Here is a 12944-nt window from a genome sequence, read left to right as displayed (position 1 = left end):
AGGTTAGTAATATGTGTGTGATTCCAATAACCTGATAAGATGTATAGAGAATTTAGATGGTTTGGCAAAAAATTAGATGTCTTGATAACATAAAAGGAAAATTCAAATAGCTCGATAAGAAATTTAGGTATTTTGATAAGGTGTATAAAAAACTCAAATAGTTCGACAAGAAGTATACATGTCTCACTAAAGTGTATGGAAAACTCATATAACTCGACAAAAAGTTCAGATATCTCGGTAAGGTGCATAGACAATACATATAGCTTGATGGGAAGTTCATATACCTCAATTAGATACATAACTATATCACTCACTTCGGGAGTACATGCACCTTACTAAGCTATTTGAGTTATTCATGCATCTTACCGAGATATCTAGACTTCTCGTCAAACTATCTAAGTTTTCCATACACATTACGAAGTCATTTGGACTTTCCGTCAAGTCATCCGAGTTTTCTACACATCTTACCAAGTTATTTAAACCTTTCATTAAGTCATTTGAGTTTTCCATGCATATCATCGGATTATCAAAATGCATCATTGATCTATCATATACACATTGTTGATCTTTGAATGTTACATATCTATCTTATCGAGTTCTTATACTCGTATTTTTTGTTCAATTTTTCATACTACCTTGTCTTTCTTGGCGAGTTTTCCTCTTATTTATACTCGACTCTCAAGTTATATTCCATGTTCAAATTACATGCATAAAATCGATAAACATTAAAGTCATCAACCTTAAGCATGATTTTAGTTTAAAATTTATTTACTCTGAAATCATTTCCACACACTACTTTAATAGAGAATTAAAGTTAAAATCACCCATTGCATACGACTTTATTAAATGATGATTAATTAAATTTCATATGACAGTCAGTAAAATTATACACGACTTCACTATAATTAAAAAGTCATACATACTATTTTTTATTTCTTCAAATAAAATTTTCAACTCCATATATAACTTAATCCATGTATAATAAACTTAGAAACAATCCAAATACTTAAGTTTAAAAAAGAAAAATTGACCCCTTTAATAAGTAAACCTATAATTCAATCCTATCATATAATAATAATAATAATAATAATAATAATAATAATAATAATAATAATAATAAGACATTAAGTCACCTTTAATTATAATAATGATAATAGGGTTAGCTCCCATGTCAAATATATCAAACTGGATGGCTAATTTGTTTATACTTAAACTCATGATGTAAACCTCCCTATCATATTCATATACATTCTATTACAATCATTTTAAATTATAGATTAATTTGAACCCTAGAAAATCAACGAACTAACATAAAAAGTCTATGTGAAAAGTTATACCATATTCCACCTTACACCAAGACTGAGATTAAATGTGGTAGAATTGAAAAAAAAAAAAAAAGTTGTATCAATGCACAACATAAATGTCAATTCAAACTTGTACGAAATTTTCAAAGACCACACGTCATTACATGTAAAAGCATTCAGATATTTCCCCCCACCTAAATGCTTAAGCTTTTAAAGATGATTAATTCATGAATCAGACATAATATCAAAGATATATCATCAGTTACAGTACTTTGTCTTTATACTACAACTCAACCTATGCTGGCAGTTTAGGTTATCTTAATAATGGTGGAAAATGCATTTTCCTAATTTTTAGTACATGCTTTTAAATTTCAATACACAAAATAACAAAAGGGAAAGAAAAAAATATTACTTTCAAAATAACTGTGTTTGTAGTCTCCAAGTTGAAATTGAAACTTACACTTACCTGTGATATTATATTTTGAAGGCTTTAATTAATTAAGTTTGAATTCTTTCGCTTTCATAAGTTTAGGTATTTTTAAATGAATTATTATTATAAACAAATTGTTCATTAAATATATAAAAAAAATAACTTTTTAAACCGAATTCTTATTAATTATATTATATTGTTAATATAAAGAAAAGTATTATAGTTAAAATGAAATCATGGAAAAAAAATGTTGTTTTAATTGAAAATATGTTAAACGATAGAATTTTTATATATCGAAAACTTTCCATCAGCACCATTAATAAAATCGTCGTTGTTATAAAAAATAGTCAGTTAAAACAATAAAATTTACTTATAATTTTATATTAGTTATAATATCATTCTGTATTAATTAAAACACTTCATAATTAGTAATAAGTAAGATAAATAAGCAAAAATAACAACTACATCACTCAAATAAAAGAAATTAATTAAACATAAAAATTTAATTAAAAATATAATTTTTTAAAACAGTGAATAAACAACAAATTTTAATAAAAATTATGTTACAAATATCCAAATTTATAATAGAGTTGGAACTTAATTAAATTTATTTTAAACTAGATAAAAGAAACCCATTTGGCTGATTCACACGGTTCAATTAATAAATAAATATTTCTGTATTCTTTTAATCATCAAATTTTAGGTTATATCTTTGGGATTCCTTCTATCCATTCTTAATATATTTTTATCTCTTCTAATACTAGACTAGAGAAATCCATTTTGAAATTAGAGAAACTAAAAATATAAATATAAAATAATAAAAACTAAAATGGAACCTTATAAATTTTAGAGAAACTTAACAGAAACTTTGCCCTAATTTATATTTTAGAGAAGCTTATGATTTTCCAAATGTTTACATTTCCAAAATACATTACAGTCACAACAGAATCATTTTCTCAACATCAGTCTGTGGCAACAAGTAACATACAAGAATATTTAACTTAATGGATCCTTCATACAAGGAATTCCAGGTTAATTGCAAGAACAATGTCTACAATGGAGATATATCACAGAAGTAAGAAGAATGGTTTTTCTGGGCCAAAAAACCAGAAATATCTCTTACAAGAACATCTGTGATTAGATTACCAGAGTATTTTCTTTTTCAACCAGACTCTATTCACATTTGTATTCCGGAATTGCCTATCTGTACATTTTTTTTCCTTTTTGTTCTTATTCAATGGAAAATTAAATGAGGTATTCATAATACATTAGGAAAAGTGCATCTGGGTGATCTTTTGGCAGCTTGCTGATATAGAGGTAAAAACGCAATAGATCCTCTTTAGAAACTGTTTCAGCATCAACAACATCATCGTCACAAGTTAGCACCCATAGATCCTCTGAATTAACTCTCCTCAAGCTGCCACGACAAAAAGGACAAGACTCTGATTTTCTGTTCCTGCAATTGAACAAGTCCAGCAGCACAACCGTCAAAAATGATAAACCATTGGAAATGGCATAAAAATTGAAACTTGATCATATGGGATATTAGACAAATATTTTTATTACCACTTGCGGTAGCATTTGATACACATGGCATGGCAGCAACCAGGTAAAACCATTTTGGTGCAAGGCTCTAAGCAAATTCCACATTCATCTTCTCTTTGCAAATCAATATTGGTTAGTCTCCCACTTGCTTCAATCACCTTATTGCCATGACTTGAACCTTCTATGCTTGATTCTCCCGCTTCAACAGCCTCCAACTTCTCCAAACTACCATGAAGCCTTTGGAGAGATGGCAATATAACGGCTGAAAAGTTCAATTTGTGATAACATAAATAATGTGAGAAATAGGGACCAATAGATGACAGCCACAAACGGATTATACTTTTGATTAAAGAAAAATATTCAAAAATAAAAATGGTTTTTTTCTTTTCTAAAGTCAAATATTCACGCACCATAAAAGTCCCCAATGGTAGCCTTCCTTCCATGGGTAGACATGCTTGATCTACCATCATTGTGTACCTTTGGTAAATTATGAGAGCGACAACATCAAGAGAAAAACATGAAACATGGGTATCATAAACCAAAGTGTCCAAAACAGTAAAACATAAAAGGATCAACAGAAAGAGATAGATAGATGAAGGATACCTTGTATATAATTATGTGGAAGAGGTTGAGATACCTATGGAGAAAGCCTGCACAAGAACAATCCATCCATTGTAGAAATAACAGGAAGAGAGGAGCCAACTGATTGTAAACCAATTTCATTTGAAGAACAGTCCCACCCTTGGCTCTGGGAATTGCAGCAGCCCTAGAAGAGGGCAGCACAACACACAATCCAAATTCAGAAGGGGGGCAACAAAAAAAGAAAATAACACAATCAAATTCACCAGTGACAAGCAAATTCCTATCATGAACAACAAATTGAATGACCCTATCAATACTTGATCGTGTTCCTTTTATAAAATTAACCAACTTGAAAGCAATTAAAGGGGATAATCAACAGTACCCAGAAGACCATCCCCACACCCACTTCTTTCCCAGTACCCAAAACATACATATACAAAAGGAAAGTTGATAAATTGATGAAAAAAATTTAAAGGGGAGGGGAAATATTAGACTCACAAAGCATTAGCGTGCTGTATATCAGCTTCAAGTACTTTGAGGGAATCGTGGTAAGGTAAACGGGAAAGTTGGTACGGAATCATTGCCATCTTTCCCTCTTTGGCTTTACTTTGTGGAAAGCTGAAGCACAGAAGAAAGAGAAAAACTGAAGAGGGTCACAGAAAGAGAGAGAGAAGTGATCAAATTTGAGATGAAGACCCTTATCCTAATCCCCACCTAAAAAAAAGGAAAACCAAGAAAGAGAAGTGATGAATTGAGAGAAGAAAAAGTAGGGCTAAGCTTTTTGATGTTTTGTGTCCGAAAGTTTGAAGCTTTTGAGAGGATATATGAGTTGAGGAGAGTGTGGTTGGGTTTTGGTGTTTGGGTGTTGCGGTGGGTGAGGTAAGGAATGCCGTAACAGAAACGATGCGTTGCGTTGCGTATTGCGTTTTTTCCCATGACGAGATTATCACCATACCTACGATTACCACTACGAGACAACGAGAATCATACGATATACGACGCAAACTACAACACACAAGAAAACAGACAACTTGGGTTTGTATGTAAAAGAATTGACAAGACATTTAATGGATAAAAGTTACAAAAAAGGTTAACCATTAAGATGATCATGGACTATTTTTATGAAAATAAATAATTTCCTAAATTAGAAATACTGGTTGAATCTTTCTGAAAAATTAAAACATTGCCACACTGATTTTCATAGTTTAAAATTGCAAGGAACTAATAATTTATGACTACTTTTAAATCTTTAAAGATTCGGTCAAAAAATTATATGATATGATCTAATTAAATGTTGTAACTTTAATGACTGGTTAAAAAATCTAAATAGTTGAACGAACGAGTAATTTAAATCAATATAAAGTTACGATCAACTCTACTGGCAACAAAAATTACCTTAAATTGATTTTTATCCTTTCTTAATTTTTACCCACGACTTAAATTTTAAAATTGTAGACTTTATGTCTAAAAAGTTTTTAATTTTGCTTCAATTCTAAATCCACGTTTATTTGTTTTTATTTTATATTTTGTTATTTTTGTTATTGTAAGGATTATTTATTACTTTCAAACACATATTAGAAATTAAAAATAAGACTTAAAAATTTTAAAAATTGTAAAATTGAAAATTTCTTTTATAAAAACAAGCCAAATTCAAATCTTAAAAAATGTGCATTAAATATTTCCCAAAGAGGAGGTTTTAGAAACAAGTTGAAGCCTAACATATCTTCAAATTATCCTTTTTTTTTTTTTATGTTTATATGTTCTATCCTAATCTTTTTGTATAACACGCATGGTTTGGCTGCTCACTGAATAGAAAACATTAAGTTAGCAATGGGTATTCAAAATAGCCTTATATTACCTTATTATTGTTATTATCTTTATTTTATTTTAGATTCCAGGATTAGGTTTCTGTGCTGTATATATAATCCATCAAAATAAAGTCAAATCCACGCATACTTTATTTTATTCTAATCAAGATTAGGATAATACGTTACAATATTGAAGCTTCTTCAAATGAACGCTCATTATTCGATATTATATGTACTTTGTTATATAATATGCTCAATTAATTCGACAACGATGAATGAGACTTATTGGTAATGATTTTAATTTTCAAGTAATTAAATTATTCAAATATTCAAATGATGTAAATTTTCGGTCTAAAAATGGAGAAACGCAATACTGTCAACATGTTGACTTTTGTTTATTTTAACTCAAAAAAACTGCACGAAACAAAATTGTGTTTGCCCTTTTCCGAATCAAGTTATGTAACTTATAATGTTAATAAAAACAAGTAACGTTTTCAACAATTAAATTATGGATTTTCTCAAGTAAATTTCTTTTTTTTCTTCCATTATTTTAAAATTTTTGTCTGGCTATCTTTAAGGAAAAGGAAAACTTTAGATAAAGAAATTTGTTTAATCTAATATCGTAAAACGGTATGTTATTCAATTTGTTTTTTTACTTAATGTAAAAATTAATATCACTTATATTTCGAATACATATATACCCAAATTAAATTAAAATAACTTGTTAATTCCAGCAAGTTGTCAAATAAAGATAAGAAAGAATTATAAATTTTCTTTGGTTGGTTCTAAGATTTGAAGGTTATATCATTGTTGGTATTAACATATATTAGTACTATGACAATGGACAAAAGGCAAAAGAAAACAGTGATAAACAATGTACAAAACTCAGTATGATGTGAAGAAAAAATAGAGAAGTTATCTGGCTGAGGGGAGGCAAGAATTAGACAAGTCAGGGCTCTCAATTTCTAGAAAACTTGCAAGCAAAGTCTTACGAGAAGACTGTGGCTTTGAACCGCCCGAAGATGATAACTTGAGTTGATTTTCTGTGCCTTTTTCAATGCTAGAAGCATCTTGTATGGCCAAAATGACCTCTTGCATTTTTGGCCTGTAGGCACCGTGTTGTTCTACACATTGCATAGCAATTTCAGCAACCCTCCAAATTGATTCAGTTTTGGCATTCCCCACAAGGGAAGGATCCATAATGCTTATAACATCTCCTTTACGAATTAAGGATCTTACCTGCAAAACACGTAAATTTGCATGTGGGGCTGCCATCAAATTATGCAACAACATTTCTAAGAGGTACTTTCTACAAAAAATAATGCCTAAAATGAACTTTTTGTTCCATAATCTTATTGTTTGGTCTTAGTTTATTCTCTCAAGTCAAAACCTTATCACTTTGATCCCTTGAAATAATTTCGTTGGACCAAGTTTTTCACTGTTGTATGAATTTACTGTACTAATTTGATTAACTTGATGACATGTGGGAAACTAAGAAAATATGACACACCCCACATCAGATAAGTGTTTGCTAAATCAGCTGAAAGAACAATTTCATCCAATAGAACTACAAACTTTTTAAAGTTAGGGACTGTATTTAACCAAAACTAGTTGATTCTTGATCACATTTTATCGTTGCACATGTTTATGTTTCAGCTTCTGGTGTGGCAAACTTTGTGGAAGCTATTTTTTGACTTTGGGTTGTTGAGAAAAGGGTAACATACCCAGTGAACGATGTTCATTTCAGGACCATAGTCTTCTGAGGATACAGGTTTTTTTCCTGATATCAGTTCCAACAGAACGACTCCAAAACTATACACATCACTCTTTTCAGTCAATTGCTGATTTGCGTAGTACCTGTTGAGGAGGGGTAAAAAACCTGAGCTCAGTGTTGTAAGGAGAAATGATGTTTTTTCTAACATAGACACGTGAGAACCATGGCTTACTCAGGATCCAGATAACCTACAGTTCCCCTTGCAACACTTGATATGTGTGTTAAATCTTCTTCAGCGAGTCTTGAAAGTCCAAAATCTGACACTTTTGCTCTCATATTGATGTCTAGGAGAATATTGCTTGTCTTCACATCACGGTGAATGATACTTGGATTGCATCCTGTGTGTAAGTATTCAAGACCTACAGAAATAGAAAACGGCTCTTTAACTGTTAACTTGGAAGTGAAAAGATAAAATTACTTGTGGAGCGACCAATAAGCTAGACATAATCAACCTCTAGCTGCATCTTCTGCAATTCGAAGGCGAGCTAACCAATCCAATTGCTTCTGGTTCGAACATTCTGTCAGAGCATTAGAATTTATATCAGATCACAGTTGTTACAACTAGGTAAGTAAATGAGCACCAGGGTGTGGAATTAGACCGTGAATGTACTCCCTTAAAGTGCCATTGTGCATATACTCGTAAACCAGCATATGCTGATATTCTTCTTCACAATATCCAATCAGAGGAACCAAGTTTCTGTGATGAATTCTTGATAAGAGGGCTACCTGCATTTGTGACTCTACAATCAATGGGATGAAAATTAAGCTGTTCTCATATTCTCCTCAGTTGTTTTGGAAAATCATGTTCGAAAGTAAGTCTTCTACAGTTAGACCTGAGTTGGAGTTAAGAAGGTTTTATAGTGCAATTTTTAAGTTGTTTGAGAATTGATATCGTTGTACCTTTAACATTGAGAATGCTGTGTTTATGAAATTCAAGGATCACAATCCTTTTGAATGAATGCAGCCAAAAATCTATAGAATGACACTGATTGACTGACTATACTGAACCAAACCTCATTCAGAATTCAATTATGGAAATGCTACCTCATTTACAAATTGCTGGTTCCCATAGCTTGATAGATCGGTCATAGTCTTAACTGCCACCTCTTTTCCATCACTCATTTTCCCATAGTAGACAGATCCAAAGCTTCCTTTGCCAATTTTCTTTGAGAAATTATTAGTAGCTTCTTTCAACTCAGAGAGTGTAATATAGCAAGCAGTACCTTCATCCATTAAATTTCCACCCCGACCAAATGAATATCCAGTTAAAGGTTTAGTACTGCTGCGCCCAGAAATACCTGTAAGGCACAAGATTGATTTTATGGTAGAACTTCATATTTTTCAATTTACAAGTATCAAAGTTGGTTTGGTGCGCTAACCCTTTTCATCTCGTTTCTGTCGAGAAGTTTTTCTCCGCAGATTAAGCAATAGAACCAAACTTGCTAAGAATAATATTAACAGAATCCCTAGTACTCCAATAGAAATTCCTAGCATCAACTGAAAATGCTTCTTGCTCCCTTTATGCAGTTCGGGATTATCATCAAAGCTTGCAGAAAAAGTAAAAATCGGTTACTTCAATCTAGATATTAAAGCCATTAAAAGGATCCTCGTCCTACCATATTGATTCAAATTCAATTGGGTATCTAGCATCTTCACTGAAATTGACCTAAAACTAGAAAAAAAAAATGCTTTTAATGTGGATACTCACTTGAAAATTATTTTGCCTGACAGTAAACCTGATGGTATTACCCCACTAAAAGAGTTATTCTGTATGAACCTGCCACAGATCCACAGATGAGAATGATTATAATAAGTGTCTGAAGGGTAAAATTATGTTACTAGGAAAATGCTTCAAATTCCCAAAGTATAGATGATAAACATGGATGATCAAGTGCTGCATACAGTGCTTGTAAACTTGGTAAACTACCCAAGTAAGATGGTAAGGGACCAGTCAATCTGTTGTTCTCCAGATGCCTGCATGTCATTAGTTGAGAAATTGAAAATCAGAAAAGGGAAACATAGAATGGTGTTTTCCTACATATTGATTCCACCACAACCTTTCCATAAAAGATTTTATAAGTGAAACTAAAGAACTTACACAATCTTTAGATTGACAAGATTGCTCATGTCAGGAAGTTGTCCTGTAAGCAAGTTCCCGTCCAGCCACCTAAGAAAACATAATGAATTACAAAAGAAACAATATCTAAAAGAAAGAAATTCTATTCTGAAGGTGAAGGTGATTGATTTACTTACAGTTCTGTCAATGATTCCATGTTGTTGAGATCCCTCGGGATTTCACCCTTCAGATTCCTTCGTGACAGGTTTCTAATACAACTTATTACAATTAGTAAATATTTGTACTACTTGAAATTCTAGTAAATATTCTCCATGGCAAAATGACATGCAAACTATTGAAACATTTCATGATAATTTTCAATCATGCTTCTGCTTATTTGGTTTTGCATATATAATCATCACATATCTGCCATTCTATAATACCAACTTTAAAAATTTAACTCTGTTTTCTACATAAATTCTGCTGTCAGAGATGACTTCATTCACAGAATGACAATTCACCAGATTGGAAGCTACCATAAAAAAAAAAAAAAACAAACATCAACAAAAAGATATGGAGGTGTTACATCTTTGTAATTCTTGGAGGTGTAGTTGTACTACAATTTATCCAGTCCCAGGGAGTTGGAACACAGGGATCACCTTCATTCATCAGGGCACTTCCAGCTGATAAGAAGCGAAACGCATTAACAAAGTTTGCTGTAAAAAAAGAATATGGTTAGCAACCTGTTCAGTCAATGCAGCAAATGCAATCTTTTCTTTTCTTTTTTTTATCAAACTCTAATTATTTTATGTAACATCTTGGACGTGCAAGAAAAGATAAATTTTATAGACTATAAAATGATATTAAGAACTTACAATCTTGTCTGTCAGTCTTCGAAGCAATTTGCACGTATTTGCTTATTTCCATTGCATTTAGAAGAGGTCCTTGAGTAGAATCCCTGGTCTTAACAAAGGAGAACGAAAGCACAAACTCAAGACTCACGTTCATATAACTTGGTTCATAAAGAGTGTAGGTCCCATTGGCATTCTCAGCTATGTTCACCACTGCATTACTGTAGTCAGCTATGTAAGGTTGCTCCAATTTGAATTTTCTAGTCTCATTCTTAGCCAGATCTTCAATCTCTGCAAAATATGCATAAGCTCTAGCATTTCCAGGGAAGTCTTCTAGGTTTAGTCTATAGCTAAGGACTCCTTTTGTGCCAACAACTGCAGTCTGCATCACTTTAACAGGTGGGTATTCTCTTGTCTCTATTTCTATTTTCTTTGTTGTATTAATTCTTTCAGTGCCTGGGGCCACCCCAACCAGATAGTTTTGTCTTTTAATAAGATCAGACTCCCAAATTCTATCATATGGGTCATCTGGATACCTGATAAATATTTGTTAATAAACAAATAAACAAATCAAGCTAATGGCACCAAATTCCCCTTTTTTCCAGACAAAGTAAACAGTGATGCAAATTTTGTGTATATAATTGAAACTCCCCATATTTGAGCAAAAAACTTTTGGAAGAAAAGGGAAAAAAAATAGTATGAGGGGGTACCAGACCTGACTACATCCTCACTTGGAGCACCAAAGTTAATTCTTGCAGCCACTTTCAAGAAGAAACTGCTCTCAAAATCTGTGGCATACATAGAAAGATTCAAGGGCCTTAGTTCAAGGGTAGATATGAAGGGAGAACCAGTGGTAGCACAGCACACGCAAACATCAATGGAGTTTGAGGGTGCCCTGAAGATCATTTCCTTCACATAAGTTCTTGTGGCATCATATATTGACACAGTAGCCCATTTTGTTGCATCCAAATAGAGCTGAAACTGAGGGTATGTGTCACCGTCATCCAAGATACCATACTGAAACGTTGCTCGCACTAGATACCTTCTTCTCTGCTCAGAACCAAGTGTATAACAGTATTTTCTGCTGTCAATTGGAAAGTCTCTGCGTCTCTGATACTGAACCTTGTTTTCTCTACGATTTTGTACCAACACTGATTTCCCATGTTTCATCATCCCAGAATCTGATATCCATGAAAGCCCCGTTCCTTTATCAGTGTAGTTACTTGTCCCTCCGCAGTCAATACTGATAAACTCTGCACCCCAAATCAATTATCTCACAAATTTAGAGCCCAACAAAAATGTTCTAATTTTTTATGCTGTTCTTCGGTCAGAATCAGAGGATCACTATGTACCATATATTGATCTTTAATGCAAACATTTAAAGCGCATATTACAAAGATAGAACTTCAGTTCTGATTAGAAAACAGAACTAAAACCCCTTAAGTTAAGGGATTGCATCAAAATATTGTCCCTCTTTTCAAAATATTGCAGAATAAACATGCTCTATTTAGGAATTTCCTGTTCATGAAAATGAGTTATAGTTTTTGAAATTCACGGTTGCTTGAAGTGAAATAGAATTCAGAACTAACTCCTTGACTTGTCTGCTAAAAAAAACATACCTTCAAGTTGGCAAAGCACATGTGATCTCAGCACAAGAAGAAGTGTAATCACAAAAAGAGACCATAAACACATTGTATTTAGGAAGAGAAGCTAATAATGTGCATCAAGAAAATTGGGTAATGGACAAAATGAACTGCTTGTTGTTTGAACTCAGCATCAAAACCAGCTTTCTCCCACTTAACTTTACCTTCTTTTTTTTTATTATTGATTGTTCATTCACGTTTGTTGTATCTTTATCTGATATAGGAATCTTCTTTTTCTTTAAGAAAATGACTTCATGTTCCCCTTATCTTTTTCTCTTTCCCTCGAAAAAAGAGTTACACACAAGACACAGGCTCAATCAGTGAATCCAAGATGAAACACACTAAACAAGACTAATTGTATAGAGGAAAAAAATGTCTTGTGGCTATAAGACAAAATGAACAGAANCAATGAGCGNTTGCTAAACAGATTGCATCAACAATTCTGCATGCANCACCACACTACGGTNAGATCCACCTCTTTNCTTTGTTATTAAGTATCAGAAATTTTTTGGACTGAAATTGAAACTTCTCTTCTGATATATTGACACAAGTTGGTAACAATGTAAATCCTTTCTAATGTAAAAATTGTGTTGGACACAGCCTTAACCGTGCCAAAAGCAAGGGCCAAAAGCCAAAAGGTGGAAAATAGTGCATGATTAGAAGAATGAAGGGTGATTAATTTATTGATTTGTGTTCCTTAATTTAAGGTTTGGCGAACTGCATAACATAGGGAAAATGTTCAATAAATTGAGTGGTCGAAGATGCAGAGAATTATTATTCTGTTGTGTCCTTGAAATGCAAATGTCTTTGTTGATGTTTTCCCTTGTGAAAGTAGTATCAAATTCTGCATAGGCTCACACCACATTATGGAAAAATAAAGTCAATAATTGAAACAGATGCTTATGCTATTTCTGTAAGTGGACAAATTACAATCACTTTCTTTCAATCTTT

The 12944-nt window shown here is 32.5% G+C and overlaps 2 protein-coding genes across 4 annotated transcripts; both read right to left on the bottom strand.

Annotated features, from left to right (window-relative positions):
• Positions 1-2714: 2714 nt before the first annotated feature.
• On the bottom strand, positions 2715-4829 carry LOC106754264 (E3 ubiquitin-protein ligase rnf8-B). 2 transcript variants are annotated; one of them, XM_022778829.1, is made up of 6 exons: positions 4576-4829; positions 4360-4479; positions 3883-4045; positions 3690-3756; positions 3301-3541; positions 2715-3190 (listed from the first exon to the last, which is right to left on the bottom strand). In XM_022778829.1, the coding sequence occupies exons 1-6, from the start codon at positions 4812-4814 to the stop codon at positions 2980-2982; spliced, it is 1041 nt and encodes a 346-aa protein (XP_022634550.1). In that variant the 5' UTR covers positions 4815-4829; the 3' UTR covers positions 2715-2979. The 2 variants fall into 2 exon arrangements, with proteins under 2 accessions (XP_022634550.1, XP_014491775.1); XM_014636289.2 differs by having other exon boundaries at positions 3883-3929; positions 4360-4703.
• A 1592-nt stretch (positions 4830-6421) lies between these two features.
• Positions 6422-12454, bottom strand: LOC106756460 (probable LRR receptor-like serine/threonine-protein kinase At1g67720). 2 transcript variants are annotated; one of them, XM_014638898.2, is made up of 15 exons: positions 11970-12448; positions 11066-11603; positions 10375-10886; positions 10086-10215; positions 9697-9768; positions 9542-9610; positions 9346-9417; positions 9152-9220; positions 8823-8989; positions 8488-8741; positions 8043-8169; positions 7896-7961; positions 7616-7802; positions 7394-7526; positions 6422-6908 (listed from the first exon to the last, which is right to left on the bottom strand). In XM_014638898.2, exons 1-15 carry the CDS (start codon positions 12040-12042, stop codon positions 6585-6587), a joined length of 2793 nt encoding a protein of 930 aa, XP_014494384.1. In that variant the 5' UTR covers positions 12043-12448; the 3' UTR covers positions 6422-6584. The 2 variants fall into 2 exon arrangements, 1 of the variants encoding a protein (XP_014494384.1); XR_002667276.1 differs by having other exon boundaries at positions 6771-6908; positions 7636-7802; positions 11970-12454.
• Positions 12455-12944: the final 490 nt, after the last annotated feature.

Source organism: Vigna radiata, chromosome 2, assembly GCF_000741045.1.
Source record: "Vigna radiata var. radiata cultivar VC1973A chromosome 2, Vradiata_ver6, whole genome shotgun sequence".
Lineage (NCBI taxonomy): Eukaryota > Viridiplantae > Streptophyta > Magnoliopsida > Fabales > Fabaceae > Vigna > Vigna radiata.
Note: the sequence above shows the minus strand (reverse complement) of the source record. Positions and strands in the feature narration are given on the sequence as shown.

Coding starts and splice junctions, on each gene's coding strand:
- LOC106754264 (XM_022778829.1), bottom strand. CDS start 4,814: ATGGTGATAATCTCGTCATGGGAAAAAACGCAATACGCAACGCAACGC. Junction 4,046..4,359: donor ATACAGCACGCTAATGCTTT/GTGAGTCTAATA, acceptor GCCCTCTTCTAG/GGCTGCTGCAATTCCCAGAG. Junction 3,191..3,300: donor ATCAAATGCTACCGCAAGTG/GTAATAAAAATA, acceptor GTTCAATTGCAG/GAACAGAAAATCAGAGTCTT.
- LOC106756460 (XM_014638898.2), bottom strand. CDS start 12,042: ATGTGTTTATGGTCTCTTTTTGTGATTACACTTCTTCTTGTGCTGAGA. Junction 9,221..9,345: donor TTACCAAGTTTACAAGCACT/GTATGCAGCACT, acceptor GATCTGTGGCAG/GTTCATACAGAATAACTCTT. Junction 7,962..8,042: donor TTTAAGGGAGTACATTCACG/GTCTAATTCCAC, acceptor ATGCTCTGACAG/AATGTTCGAACCAGAAGCAA.